At 35.8% G+C, this 19814-nt stretch overlaps 1 protein-coding gene across 1 annotated transcript; it reads left to right on the plus strand.

Annotated features, from left to right (window-relative positions):
* Nucleotides 1-220: 220 nt before the first annotated feature.
* LOC118599695 (collagen alpha-1(XIX) chain) lies at nucleotides 221-18414 on the plus strand. The gene is made up of 8 exons (XM_036215444.1): nucleotides 221-399; nucleotides 6894-7018; nucleotides 7319-7393; nucleotides 7475-7574; nucleotides 15503-15626; nucleotides 15700-15975; nucleotides 17349-17429; nucleotides 17925-18414. The coding sequence occupies exons 2-8, from the start codon at nucleotides 6928-6930 to the stop codon at nucleotides 18048-18050; spliced, it is 873 nt and encodes a 290-aa protein (XP_036071337.1). The 5' UTR covers nucleotides 221-399; nucleotides 6894-6927; the 3' UTR covers nucleotides 18051-18414.
* Nucleotides 18415-19814: the final 1400 nt, after the last annotated feature.

Consider the following 19814-nt stretch of genomic DNA (forward strand, 5'->3'; position numbering starts at 1 on the left):
CTAAATGAGCATGATGTGGGCCTTTCTTTACAGCGTTTGATAAAAATCACAAAGCATCAAACGCTGTTTTAATTCCCGCACCTGCCCCGTTGAAAAGATAGTTTGTTTGAACTGCCTCGGGGCATAATTTTCTCCCCATTTAAATGAAAGCTCCCTCTGAGTCTTTCTTCTTGTTTGCTGAAGTCTCTGTCATTGCATTTCAGTAATAATGACAGAGTGGGAGGGCCACTCCGTGCAACTAATAAGGACCGCGACCGAGGAGGCGATCCCACTGTGACTTTTATTTCCAAGTCCCGGAATCCGGAGCCGCGCGCACTGATCCTTATCACGCACGGATTATGTCTTTTTCTTTTGCATTTTGAACTGTTTTTCTCCACAAATGAAACTTTATCAGCAACTGTAAGTACTTTTAAGTTCAAAACATTTCACAGCAGCCTTCATTAAAAAGCATACATTTGGGTTAATTAGAATGCGCTTTTTACGCACAGAAAACGCTCCTGGTAATGATATTTTTCTTCTTTTTTAAAAAAGGAAAAATTATTCCATCGCTTTTCATTAAAGTAAAAATAATTTAAACTCATTCCTTGATCCGTTCAACTTGCATGGGACGCACGCCTCCCGAACAGGCGCTTTTTTGATTTATGAAAGCTCCGCCGCAGCAGCAGGAACAGGGAAAACACGTCCTGTAGCTGCTGCATCACTTCTTCACAGAAAAGACAAGACACGTGAAGGTTTCGTTACCTCGTTGATGCGTAATTATTACAATAAATTAATGAATAAATCAAACACAACAATCCAGCCAATCAGCGGCGGCGCAGCAGTGAAACACGCGTCCCTTGGATATTGTGGTGTTGCGCTGACTTATTGCCATCACACCGAAAGTGTTGGGAGTAAATGATGGAGAGAAACTTAAGTGCTCCAGCCTGCTCCTTCTTCCTCAAGCTGTGACATAATGCCTCCACTGCCACTGTGGTCAATTTACAATTGAAATCGATGCAGGCTGAGAGCAGATGGTGCAGCAGTCTTGCTGTCTACTTTACCACATAAGGTAAAGTGTGTGGACACGTTTGCGCGCATGGAGTCTTTAGGGGCTTAAACTTGGAGAAAAATGGTTAAAAAAAATCTTAACTGCTGACTGAAGACTTGCATGTATTGCATGTGATTTGCAAGAACTGTGAGGGATAGTATTACAACTTAAGACAGACATGTGATACCTGAGTGGTGCAACTTGTCTGCCACCCATGCACGGTTGTAGTTGTTAGTGGCATGCTCAACCCCTCTGCTACTGTAGGCAAAACTTATAAGTCTTTGGAATTAAAACCAGGAAATCACTTAAATAATAGATTTAAAAAATATTAAATCATATGTGTGTTGCTTAATGTCCATTTCTAAAAAAAAAAGTTGTTTAGAAGAGTATTCATATAACCCGTTTTTTTTCCTTTTGGATAATTTGACTGGAAACAAGGATTGCAGTTTTGTTTACACATTTGCAGTTGCACCCACTTTGTAGAGGAACAAATTCCTCCTGATTTATTATGTGACAGTATAGTATACAGGCTGTGTAAAGTTTGTTGATGCCATTTTTATAAACAAAAATGTCTTTCAAAATTAGCTTTCACTGTGTGAATGGCACTTCATTTATCATTTTTTTTGGAGGTTAATGCTGTTGTGTGGAAAAAAACACTAAAAGCATATTGTTTTTTTATTTAAACTTTTATTTAAATTTCACAATCATTCTGTCTGTAAATCAGCAGGTAAAACTATTTGAAAAGTTTCTCAAACTCTCTTTAAACTAAAATAATCAACTAGTTTTAATCATTTTTACTAATTGCTTAGATCACATCTTACATGACGAAAATCAAATAGAATAGAGTTCAATTATTCATCAATGCAGCAAATATTTTTTATTCAACTAGAAATCTTAAAATAAGATACCAAAATTTATAAGGAGTGTCACACACACTTTCAAACAGGGGAAGAGGCTAAAAAGGCTAACAGGTATTTTTCTTGTTAGTTCTAAGCAAATTGTTAGTCATTTTTGAGTTTCCATGAACCTAACTGCAGTTAATTTTAACTACAAAACTTGTGCAATAAGTGGACATAACTTATTTTAGAGCAAAACATTAACAAAGTGAGAATACAATCTTAGAACAAAATGGTCCATCTCAATAAATCCTCCTAAAATCTAAAGCTAGTACCTTTTTTTAAACATAAATTTAAATTTTTGTTAAAAAAATAGTGACTTTGAATGCCAGCCTAATTTGTGAACATGTATGTAACTTTAAAATAGCATCCCTAAAATGTAATCAATAATTACAGTGTAATTTGATTTTTTTTTTTTTGTTTAAATCAAGTTTTAGTGTTGTCAAAAGTTTGTAGCAAAAGGATTTTGACTCATTTTAATGAAAATGTATTTATTTCTAGATCCTTGCTCTTAATGGGGCAAAAAATAATTGAGTGAGAATGTTAAGAAAAGTTTGCAAAAGTATAAAGCAGAGAGAAGTTAAAACAACTTAAAATGTCTTTCGTGTCTTAAAACCAGGTTTTAAATTATTGCAAGTAATAGTTTGCAGAGTAGATTTATTTAATGTGCACTCCTGCCCAAGTAACGGCATGAAAGTAATGCTGAAGATTCAGTTTGGTATCTTGGTCAAATGTGTTAAGAGACTTCCTTGTAACTGGAGGTTCCCAGGTTTAATCCGACCTTGACCAGGACCCAGCAGACAGCACACAGATCAGAACACGCCAGAATGCTAACAGAGAAAGATGAAGGCTCCAGCAGCACAAGTGCATGTGGGGGAAAGTATCAGATAAGGAGATAGCAGTATTGTTGAATGCATCTCATGCAATCTTTTTTGCAACAGCAAGTACTTTTTTGGTAATAAATTTGGAGAAAAAATATTTATGGGATAGCAAGAGTCCTTTGGGCTGACTGGAAATCAAACTGCGAGCATAAACACAGCTAAGAGCTATGACTTTGCTGCAGCGTGCTGTTGACATCTTCATTCATCACTGTATGGGAGATGCTAATGAGATCCTAGGAAGGAAGGACTTGCAAGTGCATTCACCTTGCTGACAGGCAGTTTCAGAGATATCTGATTGGGTAGATGAGTTGGTTGTAAGACAGCAGTTTGTGATTGTAGTAATACTGTTTGGTCCAGAATCATTTTATCCCCGTGTTGTTTGGTTTACCTTTGGGGTTCATTTTGGATGTTGTAACACAATAACTGATAGAAGACATAAGAAAAAACACACACACGTTCTTTAAAATATAGCTACTATATATGAAAATATGCAACAGTTAAAGGCAAACAATATTCAAAATATACTGTCAAAAAATACACAATTTGCGTAGAACAATACAAACAGCAACCTACATAAAACCTACTATTTTTAAGTATTGTTTTTGATTTTAGAATAATTTTTGCTTTAAACATTTTGAAAGCACCTTTGTATTTGAACAGACACCTTTAGAAGCAATAGTGGTTACAATGTTTTTTTTTTTTTTTTTTTGTGTGTTGTTTTTGATCAATGATCAATATACATTGATTCTAAAATAGCACTCCTGGATTAATATATATATATATATATATATATATATATATATATATATATATAAAACAAAATTTTTGTTCTAAGTTATAATATACTGTCAGAATGATATATTTCTAATATATATATGTAGATTTCTACCAGAAAAGGGCATGTGGAGTTGAAGAAAGTGATGCACTAAAGTCCTAAGTTGGACTAAAACTTGTTATTATTGTCATCCGTTTGAAAGCAAAAAAAATAAAAGGCAAAAGAAAATTCTGCCATGAATTCGATTGCTGTTAAGTTAAAATGCATTTTGTTTTAGGACCCAAACCACATTAAGTATTTAACAGGCATTGCCTGGGCAACAAGGTGTTAACATTTAATAGAGTATTTATTTTTCATTATTCAATGACAAAAACTTACAAATGTGTTTTTTATATCATCTTGGACATTCTTTGCATTTAGTTGGTTCATGTTTTACTAAAATTAAAAATCCATTACAGTACATGTTTGATGCATTTATGAATAAGAGTACTCTTAAATTACCCTGCAATGGACTGGCAAACGTTTTAGGATGTACGCTGGCTTTACCTGATTGGAACTGGGATGGGCTCCAGCAACCATATGATCCCAAAAGGGAATTCAAAAATGGATGGATGGATCAATTCTTACTTAAAGCAAGTTTTTTTTTAATAGTTGAGAGTATAAGCTCAGATTGACTGTCCAGACATGTTCTGCTATAAAAACAATGTTTTAACCAATAAAAATTGGTAATCAAAAATGTGTAATCAAGCATATTGTTTGTCCTTTTGCCAAATACTTCTATTTTAATTTATTTTTTTATTATCCTAATAAATGTTCGCCATCACAACAGACTTATACTGAATATTTGAGTAGCCTGCTGCATTGTGTTTAAATCCAGTTTTCCAAATTCTGGATACTAATGATCCCAAAAACTTTTCAAAATAAAACTCTGCTACAACAAAAAAAATGTTTAGTTTATTCTTTGGTAAATGGTGTATACTTCTATAGCACTTTTCTACTTTCCCATTCACACACTGGTAGCAGCTCTACTGCTGAACACTGGCACCAACCTTCAACCAGAGGCAATGTGGGATTCAGTGTCTTGCCCAAGGACACTTCAACTCATGGGTGAGCAAGGCGGGAATTGAACCTACAATCTTCCGATGAGGAGTTGACCACCCTACTGCTGTGCCACAGACATTTCTTTCTTTCTTTTTCTTTTTTTACAATTGCAAGTTTGCAATGGTTCTGACTTGAAGATGGAGTTTTTATTAAGTCACAAGCTGCAAACAAACTTTTAAACATAAAAAATAAAGCCTAACCTTTAATAAGGGTAATTATAGTAAATACATAGAAATGTGTTTAAGTGTGTTAAAATAATTACTGCATTGATTAAATAATGTGTGAACACATACCCAGCCATAATATTTGTACATTTACTCTGTATGTATTTGTGTGCAAACATTTTTGAAAAACTGCATTGAAGAAGAGCAACGCTATCAAATATGCGAGGGCTACTTATTTAGTTTCATCACTAAACAAAATGTATAGAACAATCAACAGAGAAATCTATTTCAAATCAATATTTGATGTGACCACCTTACGCCTTGACTTGCTGGTATAACACTACACACTTTTTGAAGGAACTCAGCTGGTAGGTTTTTCCAAATATTTTGAAGAAATAACCTTAGATCTTCTGGGGATGTAGGCTTTCTCAGATCCATCTGTCTCTTCCTGTAATCCCAGCTATACTTGATGATGTTTAGATCAAGGGTCTTTGGGAGCCATGCCATCACTTCCAGTACCACTCTCCAGCCCTTCAACAAACTGCCTTCTGGTACACTCAAATAGTTGCCATTTTTCTGCACCCCAGTTCCTATGTGTTTGTGCATACTTGAGCTGCTTGGCCTTGTTTCCATGTCAGAAGTTTGCCTTTTTGGCTCAGCTCTTCCATGAAGATCACTTCTGGCCAGACTTCCCCACACATTAGATGGATGTACCTGTACTCCTAGTTTCTGCCAGCTCTGAGCTGATGTCACTGTTAAACACCTTTGCATTTCCAAGAGTAATAAGCTTAATGTGTTTTCATCCTCTGGACTAAGTTTCCTTGGCTGTCCTCTGTGTCTACAATCCTCAACATGGCCAGTTTCTTTGTGCTTCTTAAGAAGAGCTTGAACAGCACATCTGGAAACTCCAGTCTGATCTGAAATCTTTTTTATGACCTTGGTAATGGGGCAGAACTACCCTATGTCTTGTTGCTTGGCTTAATCTGTCATTACATGAAACTGTCTTTCACAAACTGTTCCTCACAGACAATAGTCTTAAGAAATCCCTGAGTCCTAGTGTAGCTACACAAATTGGTACAGGTTTGAATGCAAAAAATGGTCTCATCAAATACCAATTTGATTTGGAGTTTCTTCTGTTCCCTCATTTCTACAAATTGTCTCACTTAAATAAAATGAGAGAGATCTGTAGGGTTCATCATGAGTACACTGCAGCTGTGGGAGAAAAAAAAACATAAAATTACTTTGTATGATCTTCAAATAATTTATTTGTATAGCTGTACAGAAAACACTCTTTGGAATAAACACCACTAGCCAATCGGAGCGACCATGGTGCAGAGGTAGAGTGGTCAGTTTCTGATTGGAAGATCACAGATTCAGTTCTCACTTTCACCAAGTGCATGTGTCGAAGTGTCCTTGAGCAAGACACTGAACCCCACATTGCTCCTGGTGGTTATAGATTGGTGTCAGTATTCAACTACGTAGCCGTTATCTGTGTGTGTGAATGGGATTGTGAGTGTACAGCACTTTAGGCTTTCTAAGAAGGTAGTAAAGTGTACACCATTTACCATGTTTGGACAGGAAAGAACTCAATACCCACGGTGAAGCATGGGGTACAAGCATCATGCTTTGGGGCTGTTTTTTTTTTTTTTTCTGCAAAGGGTACATGACGACTGCTCTGTTTTAAAGTGAAGATGAGTGGGGCCATGTAATGTATGGTGAGAGTTTGGCTAAAATCTAATTCCATCAGTGAAAGTATGGATGATGAAACATGCACCAATAGCTTACTTACTATCTGTACCAATATACAAAAAATAATAATAAACAAATTAAAAATATATTAAAAAAAACATAGAATGTGATTTCCTGGATTCTTTTTTTTTACATTCAGTCTCTCAAAGTTGAAATGAACCTACATTTTTATCTTTTTGTAACATTAAAACCAATTTAAAAAAAAACCTTCACAGCTTTTGAAAATCCCTTATGTGAGTTAGAAAATATTTGACTTGAACACAATATTTTATTCATCATTAATTTGAACATTTGCTTCAGGTTTTGAGGTGAGTGGCGATCCCGCACCAGAGCCATGGTTTCTTACTTCTTAAGATGGACTGCTTTCATCTGGATTGCAACATGTGTTTCTTGCACTTTGGAAATGGCAGTGACTGAACGAGGAGGTATGTTTACTTTTATATGTCTCCAATGACAAATATATATTTAAAAAAAAACAGCTGAATTGTTTTAATTAAGACAGCCAATATATTACTCCTATATTTGACCTTTTATTAAAGAAAACATAAGTCTTGAAGGGACAAAAAAACAAAATAAATTGACAAATATGTGAAAGTTTCACACCCAAGTTATCTGAATTGGGTGCAGTTTTGAAAATTAATGTGAGAAAATATATATTTTAAATGTGTTTACCTCTTTTACTTAGTGAACAAAAGTATATATTTAAAAAGTCATACAAATTTTAGATGGATCATGTCCCCCTCTGAGTGTGGAGGACTACAGGTTTTCGGATGTCCTGGATCGTCCTCTGCAGATCACAGGTACGTGCCTAACATGCAGGACCGGTTTTACACTTTTATTAAATCAACTTTGACTTAATCTGACTGTTGTGGCATCCGCAGGATTTGATCTCACAGAAAAATTTCTGGATCGTAAGGGAACCGTCCTGGAGGACATGCCATCCTTTCGATTAGGAAACGCTCCACTTATTAAGCCAACAAAGTAAGCAGCTGGTAAAACTTGAGAGTTGAACTTGTTTTCATCCACATACACCGCATTGATGCAGCAAAAAAGTGTATTTATTTATTTTAAACTAACCATCATGACAGACTCCTCAGGAGATCAAAGTAAAAAATTGTATGAAAAGGTTAAATAGGGCCAACTATGATGTACTCTCCTCAAAGCAATTATTCAGTTTGTTTTAGCTAAAATGGACAAGCAGTGAGGTGAGCTGGAAAATAAGACTGAACAGAATTAAAACATGACATTTATTCTAGAAATCTCCTTAGGGTAAAATGTGGAAATAATTGAATGAGTGTGTATAATAAGACAAGAATATTAAAATAACTACGTGAATGGCACACTCAAGTGTCATTTACAGAGTATCTTTAATCCCCAGTCAACTGGCAGAGTGTTTGTGTGACCCCGCCATGATTAAGAAGGCCTTTTGCACTTTTATGTTTCATTCCATCCCTGCATTACAAAAACCCTCCAGCGCTGATGAACCTGCGAGGTTTAACATATGCTTAGATGAGTCATTAGGTCACATCAGTGAAAGAAACATTTTGTCATTCTACCAAAAGGGTTTTAGTATTTTTAACACGCAACTGTAAACATTTACAGCCGCTCTGTCACTGAATGAGTTTTGCGTAAGATGATCTGTGGGTCTGCGCCTCACTTCTGTTAGCTAAAACCGGCTGAAAATACATTCACACTCGAGGCCTTCTCTCAGTCTGGGACCATAATGCAAGAAGATGCTGGTTTTCAGTGACGCTGCTGACAGTGTCATTGGTTATAGTGGCAGCCCTGTGATCCCGCTCATATCCAATTATCTAAGTACTTTGACAGGTGATCTTGCATGTCAGCTGAGAAGTGGAGGCGAGGGCAGTTGCACGAAGCAAGAGGCACCTCTGCCCCTGCCACAATCACTAAAGTGTTGCTCACTTTACTTGCTGGATCTGGAGCTCTGCGATGCTTTCTTCTCCAGATCTGGACGATAATCTGTCAACCCCTTGCACAATGCATGTAATGGTCCATAGATCTTACATGACACACTTGCATAACATTTATGCAAGGTGACAAATTGTCAGACAAAATCCATCATGTTTATGGGGAATTTTTGTTGCAATTGTTTTGTTTTTTTAGGAAAGTAGTCTTTCTCTGTTTACATTTCATGTTTCATATTTGTGTTTCATTTTGTATTTACATTTAGAACTGGAGAGATCTGTTGCCGACATTAATTTTATTGATTTTATTTAAATTGTGTGAATTTATTTGGTATTATTAGTCAATGAAAGTTTAGGGGCTAATTTTGTTTACTTTATGCTGTTATTTGAGAGAAAGATAAACCAGAATGTAGCTTTTTAAATGTCAACATAGACTCACTCCAAGTGGTTTACAAGCTGTGCTTGTTCAATTTTTTTAATATCAACTGCAAAACAATGATGACATTGACAAAATAGAAATAAGGAAAACTGGAAATGTGTTAGCAAACTGCAATATACAAAAAAAATATTAATAAGATGAAAAAATTGATAACATTTTTAGATTTCAGCAAACAAAATGTTATAGTTTCTTCCAAAATGATTTGACTTTTAACATTTAAGTCTGGTATTTCAGAAGTTTGTGGAGCATTTACTTGAATATCTCAGAATTGGTAAATTATAACAAAATATGTGTTTTGAGCCACATCACTTCAAAGAACTTGCAATGGAAATGTTTTCCTAAAGCACAGAAAGTTACACTAACTGTACCACCAGAAAAACTGGTCTAAAAATCAACCCAAAACAGTGCTGCCCAACCCTGGTCTTCAAGAACCACAAACCTCCCTGTTCTACTGCTCTCTCTGAGCTGCTTGATCCTGATCGCCTAAATCAGGTATGTTCAGTCAATCAAGACGTGAAATAATCCGGGTCAGCTAATCAGGACCGCCTTGCGCGCTATAAACACGACATTTGAGTAGTTTCTCCCCACTGGACACATGATGTCTATGAGTTGTCTAAAAACATTAGATGTATAGTAGATTGCCAATGTGCATCTACAGTAGATGTCTATTACTTATCTAATAGATAAGATGTCTATTAGTTATTTAATATTGTAGATGTCAACTGGACATCTCAGACATCCTTATTTTGTTACTCCATTGTTGTCTACTAATAGTATTCTGTATGTAGAGGTCTCCTACACATCTACCTGTAGACATCTCATCTTCAGATATTTTTAGATGTCTATTAGATAACTTTTTAAACATGCACTAGTTATAAAATAGAAAAGCCAAGTCAAACACGTTTCTATCATTGGGATTTTGGTGTCCCATTAGTCCTTTTTCTCCTTTTACTATCAAATATAAAGAAGACAACATTGGTGTAGAGTCCACTTTTTTCCTCATCTATATAGAGTTTAGTTATATGACAAGTTAAAGATCTAAACAGAAATGCAAGTTTTTGAGACCTTTAACCCCAAGTAAATTTCTGTAAAAATGTTTGCTACTTCTTGGAATGTATAACCTTGTAATTATTAGTTTTCTGTGACTGAAACATGGCATTGTGGTTAGCTCTGACATCAAGAAGAACCTGGTTCAAATCCTGTCTGAGATTTTTCTTAGTGAAGTTTGCCTATTCTCCCTCTACAGGTGTGGATTTTCTCCTGTTCCTCCCATGGTTCAATAATATCTTTTATAGGTTAAATGCTGTCTTCAAATTGCTCTTGTGTGTTTGTGTTGCCTTGTGACAAACTGACAACCTGTTTAGGCTGTATTCTACCTTCAACAGTATGGATTGGAACCAGTTAAAATGTGAACCTATAATAGATTCAGTAGGTTCTGGAAATTAATGGATGGATGTAGAATTGGAGTATTTACTTTTTTAAAACTAACAATTCTTAAAGAAAAAGTACTTTAAGAGATATTAAAAAATACCCTAAGACTGAAAACAGTTGTGTAAGAAACCTTTACATGAAAATATCTATAGAACACAATTGGCATCTAATTGAGTAACAAAATCGAGTTGTCAGATATGTCCTGCAGATCTAAAGTAGATGTATATAAGGTATATGTTTTAGCCATAATTTACAAGGTTAGACTTTAGTCAGACTTCCGAAATGTATATTTAGTGCTGAAAAGGCATTGATAAGTTGGGATAGATGTCACTCACGGTTACGGCAGTCCACTGTGTAGTAGAAATTCTGTATTACATAGTAACATATTCAGGGTGAAGCAGTATTTTACATTTTTGCTTCTTTATTTTGACAGTCTTGCATTTTGGGAAACACTTGCTACATATGTTTTTAAAGACCCACTGTAATCTTTCGTTATTTTATTTTTTTAAATATATTGTAAGATCATTTCAGGTGGTCTTTTAATTATGGTTATGCACTTTTTAGGCATTTTAATTTTTTTTTAATTGTTAATTTCTAGGACATTGTTTCTGCAGAGCAGCAGCAGTTCTTTAGAAATTCCCCTTTGAGTTGTGGTAATGGTGTTTCGTGGGGTAAGCCTGCACAGATATCCCATCAACCCTTTGTTTACTCTCTCCCGCTAACTTACAGCCCCTCACAACCACAACGTATCATAAGTGATGCAAAAAAATTGGAGCTATCCAGTTGTCCAGTTTTGAGCCAGATATTAGCTCAGACGATAAAAATTAATAAGTACATGCATCTGAACGGAGTTAGGGTTAGCAGGGAGATTGTGTCTTTTACAAAGCATTTGTGATATCACAAAAGAGAGCTTTTTCAAACTGCATTTTTTTCATCTGCTCCTTATTCACCACAATTTGAGTAAAGAAACCATTAAATTCTGTTTTAATCCTAATTTTCGTGATATATTTCATCCATCATGAGAAAAATGCTAAAAGAACATGTTAAAAATACAATTTTCAGTGGTCTGAGTCTTTAAAGATTTGGCTTTGATACATTGTTTGGAAAAGCTAAAGGAGTAAATTTGAATCTGATGGCTCCTTTCAAACTTTAAAAACAGAACTTTCTGCCTTTTTCCAGCCAATATTTTTCCTAAAATACTTCAGTTTGCATTTTTGTTGTGATATAAGCCCATGCCATCAGTCACCTGCAAGATGATCCGCTTATTCTGTATTTTTAAATACATTTCTCAGCCTAAAATGAAAAATGAATTGCCGCTGACGTAGAATACCACAGAGCTTAAAAAATGTGGTTTCAACCATGTTATCAAATCAGCAGTTTGTTTGTTAAACTGTTTTCCTTCATTTGCAGCTTTTATGCCCTGTAATTCTTCTTATGCTCTTACTGTAGACAGCACATCCCCTTATTTATTTATTAGGATTACATTTGCTTAAGTGCACTGTTAAGCTTACCCATATTTTACTTTAGGACTTTCATTCTATGGCCTTTAATCTTCTGCCTTTTGTAAAACATTCTGTAATGAGAAAAAGGAAGTATTATTTCTTTTGGGTTTTGGAAATTTTGAAGACTCAATAAAAGTTTCCTGAAGAAATTGGCAAAACTTTACTTTTCTTACGGTAATTGAAACCTACAGGTATTCAATTGATAACCAACGGATGCATGTAACTCTGTGCAAGCAAGTTTTAGCAGTCTACTGCTGTGTTTTGGGAGAAAATCAAACTCTAAAACCAGCAGCACAGTTTTTTGGAAAGCAATTGTTTCTGGCCATCAATCTAGGAAAGGTCATAAGGCCATTCCCAAACAATTTGGACTCCATCATTCTACAGGGAAAAACATTAATCACACGTGGAAAACATTCAGTTGCCAATCTTCCCAGGAGTGGGCTTCCCAGTGAATTCACCCTTAGGTCAGTATGTGCAGTGTTCAGAGAAAAGTAAAACAGTTTGGTTGCCAGGAGAAAGCCTTTCATTTTTGAAAAGCTCGTGGTAGCACAAGTTGTGTCTGGAAACTTGGACGTGAGGAAGCCAAATGATGTCTCGCCGGTGATGTCTGGGCAGACTAGATCAAAGTAAAACTGCCCAACCGTATCACTGAACATTTAGCAAAAAAATGCTTTTCAACAAATGTGAATAAAAAGTGGTGGCGGGCTCGTGTTTTGAGCTCGTTTTGCAGCCACATGACCGGCACAAGTTGGGATAATGAAGTTGAACATGAGGTCTTTCAAATATTAGCTTAAATCTGAAAACCAGATCTGAAATTGGATCACATGACAGGACAATAAGTGCAACAACTAACATACATCCTAACTGAAGGGAATGTATTGCTAAAGCTGCTTCAAGTGGTTTGAGTATTGTATTCTATTTACATTCAGGTTTTTTATTTTAATTTGTTGCTGTAGGATTTCTTATAGTGATGTGTAATTTTAAAATAAATTACCCTAAAAAACCCATGGAAAGTCTCTATTAGTCAAATGCCAATTCAGTACGTGTTGTGCATTTGCTTTGGATTATGACATTAGCATTTATTCCACACTTGGGATGAAAATGAGTAATCATTACTGGAGAGCCACAGGTTTTATGATTCTGTAAGTGTTATTCAATGACATGGTCAATTTCCCTTTGGTCCGTCAGAGGATTCATTGAGAATCGCAGTGGCGTGAGCCAACATGGCCTGAATTTGAAACGAAATTGTTTTTGCAGCAACAATTTGAGTTCCCTCACTCTTAGTCACAACTGCCTTTACGGGTGGATACAGGCTGTCCAGGACCGCCTCAACCCATGCTCCTAGCGTGCAGCAAGGCTGTTAGAAATGAGTAAATCAGACAATCAGTTTGTGCAGTTTGGACACTTATGTATCACATGCAATATTTGTGCACAGTTAATAAGAAACCAAATTGTGCTTCTTACTAATAACAGTGTTGTGTAGGGTACCATGTGACAGCATACGTCATAAGTGGGTGTACTTAAATTGTCCCTACAAAACACACTTACAACTCGCATGACAATTGAATGTTCCATTTTCATGAGATGGCCACACCATGCACAAGAGAACGGCAAGACACACTTGTGCTTCTCTTACAATGCGGCTGCTCCTCTCTACAGCCTTCTATGGGACAACCAAAAAACCTGCAGCACCTGAACAGGGGTTGACACATGGGACTCACTCCGGGATCCCAGTTAGCATGCTAACATTACTTTCATTTTCATCAACTGTTAATCCTGTTTATTTAATTCTAAAAGGTCAGGTATTGGTTGTTGATTTTCAGGAAGTATAAGGTTATGTTTTGCAAATAAAGTTGTTTTTTTACAGGTATTATAACCTGCATTTTAAATATTAAGCAGCTCTTATGCTGTTTTGCCTGATGTAGGTAGTTTGGCATCTTCCCCCTATACAATTCAACCTTCTGGTGAACAATTATCAAGTGACTTGAGTTGAAATAAAACTTTATTTCTCTATGTAATACAAGGAGCAATTACATTTTATGAAAAGCGTTTTTGCCAGGGCAAATTCATCACATTCAAATGGGGCTTGTAAGAGTCCAAGCTGGCAGAACTGCACTTATTATAAAAGCTGTTTTGGCACTGTTGCATGGTATGAATGACCATCCTTGTCATTCATTCATTAATACCCACTTGAGCATGCAGAGTAGCATTTCTGAAGACAATCAGACAGTGTTTAAGCCCAGTGACTCCGGGCTCTTGTTTTTGTCACTTAGACACTCAGAGCAGTCAACACAATGTCAAGAACTTTAACCCCCTGGGTCCTCCCAGATCAAGAGTGCCACTCTGCAAAGAGCCCATATTTTGAAACTAGAGTAAGCTCAGTTAGGTCCTTTGGAAAGATGAGATTTGAACTCCATAACCTGAAAAAGAATTAGTTATTTTGTGTATTCTGCTGAGTATCTCGTTTTCATTATACCTGAATTAATGTGTTTCACAGGGCAATTTCTTTTTAGAACATTTTATTCTTATTCTGCCTATTATTACCTATAACACTTTCAGTAGAAACACCCTCTATTGTCAGTCTTAAATGTTTTGCTGACTTGTTTCCTAATTCATTTTTAATAATGGATTGCTTTGCCACTTTTAATAATGAATTACCGCTGAAATAGTGCTTCAGCCTCAAGCAACCTTCCCAGTCCGTGACCTCTCATAGAAGCATTTGATTTTTGGGGGGGCTTTAACTTGGTGTATTTGTCATCTTTGTCATGTACCATTTAAACTAAAATCTCCAGCAGTACTGTAGACTATAAGTGAAGCTCTGAGAGAATAGGCCATGATATATTGGAGTAAAAACTAATTTCCAACCCATCTGAGGAAGCTGTCTCTTCCTCCCCCCTGGTTGTGCTCTGCCTTCCCAATGACCTTCTATATGCTTTACTATTCTCTTTGCTGATCATGATTTATTATGTTTATGTTTATCCATTTTTTTACTTGTTAATGTAAATTGGAAGCTAGGCCTATCTAATTTTAGTATTTGCAGGGATGTTTACCAACTCCTTATTTTTGATGTAGTTAATCAAAAAGAAATATGTGCTTTAGTTTTACTGAATTTTGGATAAACACATTTTTAAAATGTGTAATATTTTTTTCTTTTTTGTTCACATTTTTTTCTGCTTCTAGACTAACTTTTAACTTTGCAGACCAACTAAGGTCATAGACATAAAGCAATAGCTGCTTTGCACAATGCATTTATAACCCTATAACTGTAGCGCATGTTATCTTTATGAGATGAAAGATTGGTTTTGTGACTTTCGATAAATTATTTGCTTTCATTATGGGAAGGACAGGAAAGCTTGAACCAAATCCATCATGCTGGATGGATTCAGGTGTGTCAGGTTTATTTATAGGAACGTCTCTGCAGAAAGAGGATACTAAAATGTTTTATTGATCAGTGGAGTTGATTAGCTAGTTCATTACTTTACTCCTGAAAGCTTTAAACACATTTTTACTCAACACCAACAGCTAATATTTATTTTTGATTTGTTGGTCGTTGTAATGAACATTTTAGATCATATCCTGTTTGTTTTTTTTTTTTTTTATTTTCATGTGTAGACAAATATTTCCAAATGGACTTCCGAGTGAGTATTCCCTTGTTTCTGTGATGCGGGTGAGAAGAACTACAAAAAAAGACCGCTGGTACTTTTGGCAGATATTTGACCAATCGGGAAGCAGTCAGGTAGGTTTTCTTGGAATGATTTCATAAACATCATCCATTTTTGATGCATATTTTACTTGTCTTTGCTCCTTAGGTGTCTGTTGTGGTTGACGGTGGTAAGAAGGTGGTGGAGCTGTCCTTCCAGGACCTGCAGAAGAACACTCTCCGCTACACGTTTAAGAGCCGGGACTTGCACGCTCTCTTTGATCGCCAGTGGCACAAGCTGGGCATTTCGCTGCAGAGCAGCATTGTCTCTATTTATGTGGACTGCAAGCTGACGGAGAGGAGATTGATTGATGAGAGGATCAGCATGGACCCCAGCGGGCGCGCGCTCATCACTACTCGAATTGAGGACGGGCGACCTGTTGATGTATGCTTCACATTCCCTCTGCAATTATTGTGCTTTTGCGTTTTTTTTTTTTGGCGACTCCAAATTCTTCATTTACCTCTACCCCTTATTCTTACCTCTATTTTAAGTCCGCCAAGCCGAGAGTTATGGAAAGATAGTGTCTTCAAATTAGGACGTTACACCCACTCGATGACATCATCAATTGTCGCCAATCAGCTACGTTAGCGCAGGGCTAAGTAATTACTTGCATTTAAATGTAAACGTTTGTGTTTTAGAGAACTCCCACGTGAAGAAAAGTGCTTCCCCTTTGCGGCACAGCACGATGCAGAACACCCTAGCGGTGGAGAGCTCCGAGGGTTAGCCCTTAAAAAAACACACCCTTACACCTAAAAATGCCCCAACAATTGTAGGGGTAGGGGAGGAATTCAGCTTCTGCTTTTTCTTTTCTGTTTTTATTATTACATTTATACTATGTTAAGCCATAGTCACATATAGGGGTATTGTGAGTTCTTGGGTTTTCCAGGCCCATGGAGGGTCGCAGAGAGGAGCATGTCATGTAGTTCCCTTGAGACTCGTAGAGCCAACTTTTGACGTCACAAAACTGGAACGTACCATTTGTCATATCATGGGGAAATCATACCTTTAATGGAATTTTCACACGCTTATGATGCCCACACACTCTAATTGTCTAATTTTGTCATTTCTAACTGTCAGGAGCATGTTCTTATTAAGTGAATAGCACTAATTGGCTTCTTGGGTAGTATTTAGGATTTAGGGCTCATTTCTAGAGTAAAAAAATGAGTACAATGTGTGTCGGTCTCACCTACTTTACCCTTACCAACCCTTGGGTGTTGTATAAGTGTTTGCAGGCCTGTTGCCTGGAGCATGCCCCTAGAAAAAATGTGAATTAACATTTTTCTCTACAGGCTCGCCAAGTCGTCTATGATCTTGATATTTTGTGCGATTCAGCTGCGTGCCCCATAAAGGTTTGCCCATAAGGCCAGTTGTGACTAAGGCTTCATCATCCAAGGATTTTCTAGTGTCTGATTCTTTTATTGTAGCACAATCCCTTCTTGTGTTTTCAGTGAGCCCATAGCTGCTTAAAAAGGATGAGGTCAGCCATGGCATTTGGTTACATATGTGTCAAAAATGCAAACTTAATTACAACAGATTGAATGCTAAGTTTTTACTCTGTTTCTTCAATGAAAAGTATAAGTAAGAAACCATTTAGTAGGCCAGGAGGATCAATTTGAAGCTGTAGCAAGTGACAAATGTACAAATTGTACTTCATTACAGAAGTGCAGATATTTGTCAGTGAAAAGAGGGCCTTGTCTAGTTAATGACCCCAATGCAACATGCAGCAAATGTCCATTAACAGATGCTCTTTTCAACAGATTGAAATGAAGCAGATTCTGCTGTACTGTGACCCCTATATGGCCGAAATGGAAAACTGCTGTGAGCTGACAGAACCTAAGGTAAAACCAACATGTGATTTTAAGCTTTTTTTAAAGAAAAAAAACACATTAAAATAATCGTAATAGTATTTTTATTTGCTGTTTAACAAGTTGTATTTTTTTTCTTTAACAACACATAATAAAATGCCTTTAATATGTACTTCGATAAGAATCTTTTTTAGTTAATTCCAAAATGAACATTTATCCCCCTACAGCTTCCTAATTAAAGAGTTCTTGTATCACACTAAAATCCCTATGAGATGATGTTATAGTAAAACTAATTGAAGAGATAACCTTAGGCCACAATCATAGTGATTCTTAAAATGACTGCAAAAGAGAATCACAAAAGCTTTAAAATGGCTTTTTGTCTGTTTTCAAGTTGGACCTTCCACACACTGATGGGTTGGAGTAACTCAGTTAAACTATAGGAAACTTTATCTTGGAATTTGATTTCATTTTGAAGCAAAAATGACAATGGGATGGTGTCTAAAGTCTGACATTTCTGTATTGATCCAGTGTGGAATGAAGAGGTCGTTTAATGGGACTTCCCCTCCCCCGGTTACAGCCCAGATTCCCCTGATGCTGTCTCAGCCGGCTTCACAGTCGATGGACAGATGTCCCTGTCCAGATGAAAAGGTATAATCAATTTCCCCCAACTAAAGTCCATAATTGAGTACCTGTAATGGCCATTGAAGCTGAACTGTACCAGAGCTGATTTGACAGCCTCATCTTCAACTCGTTCCTTTTTCCTGAGAAACAAAAAAAAATCAAAACAACCCAAAATGGACATTCTCAAAACTGTAGTTTACTTCTGCAAGAACTTCACAAATAAACAAAATAGAGACTAAGGTAAATATTTATTTTTGGTAACATGATGGGCCCCCATTCATCAGAACTTAGTGGAAGCTACAAAGTCTTCTTTATCCCTCTAGAAAATGCAACATTCCATTGTATGGATGTCATATCTATTATGACTTTTATTATACTGCATACATATATCATTGAAGTTTTGGTATTTTGAAGTAAGTAAAAAAAATATATATATATTTTATTTTGAAGATGAATTTGGTTTTTACTCTTGAGAAAGGCTCACACTTTAAAAAAAAAGACACACTGTGTTAAGTCTGCTGCAATATACTTTAACCAAGAATGTCATACAATATAAATCTACAAAGGAATGTTCTTAAATTATTTATTTGTCTACTTTGGTGGAACGTCTTCCTTTTCTCTACTCAAAAATGTTAACCTGAATATAAATATGACTTCATTGGTTTGAAAAAGTAAATACAGTGCACACAAAAACATATTTTTTTCTGTTCTTTGGACAGCAACTAAACACTACTTTACAGCAAATGATAATTTGCTGGAAGTACAAGGCCTCTTTATTAAATTTAATGTCAACAGTGGTGTATTTTTTTTATAATATATTTATTTGTCATAGGAGCATCCTAACCATAGATTCATACATCTAATAAACTAATCAGTGTTACGATTGTTTCATTTTCTTCAGTCAGAGAGCCCTAACAGAGGAGTAAAAGAGTCACAAGAGTCTCAGGTTGCAGACCCCTGCACTAAAGTCTTACGTGGAAATAAGTGAGACTGAGCTTTAGGATTTGTGGACTATAAACATTATTTTACTGTTATTTTTACCTTCAGGATTTTACTGTCAGATCAAACAATAAAGGCTCTTTTTTATGATTTGCTGTTATTTTGTTTGTGGGAATACAAAAACAATAACTAACTATTGCTATGTTCCATGAATACAGGTACTGGTGTTTGTACAAGTATAACTAATATAATAATTATTCAAAGCAACAAAGATCGTAAAAATATTTTGTTTTAACATTTTAGATTTGACTTGTATTTGCAAAAAGAAACTTTGATGAGCACTTTACAAATTCCAAAAGTTTTTTTTTCTACAGATTTTTACCCAAACTTATGAGGTTTATCAAAATGTACTGTTTTATTCACTTTCATATATATATATAATATATATATATATATATATATATATATATATATATATAAAAAAAAACTTTAATACTATTATTATATCAAGATCCATTTCTTAAAAGACCTGCTCTGATCATCGTTTGACCTTTTTTAAAAGCTGTCTCAGTGGTCATTTATTTATGATTATGATTTTTTTTTAGCCAAAAAAAAGCAAGAAACTTGTTGTTTTCTGGGACATAGTTTCTGTACAGTTTTAAACCCGCTCAAACGTGTAAAATGAAGACGTACATGGATCTATTTGTCTGCCATTGGATGCATCAGAATGGAGTGGAGCAGGGAGCTTATGGCTTGCTGTTGTAGGTCATATGTCACATCTATAGGTTTTCCCAAAAACATTTTTGTGTTCTTGATTTACGACTATTTGAATAGAGGAAAAATCATAGGTGCAATTTT

Source organism: Oryzias melastigma, linkage group LG15 (genome assembly GCF_002922805.2).
Source record: "Oryzias melastigma strain HK-1 linkage group LG15, ASM292280v2, whole genome shotgun sequence".
Classification (NCBI taxonomy): Eukaryota; Metazoa; Chordata; class Actinopteri; order Beloniformes; family Adrianichthyidae; genus Oryzias; species Oryzias melastigma.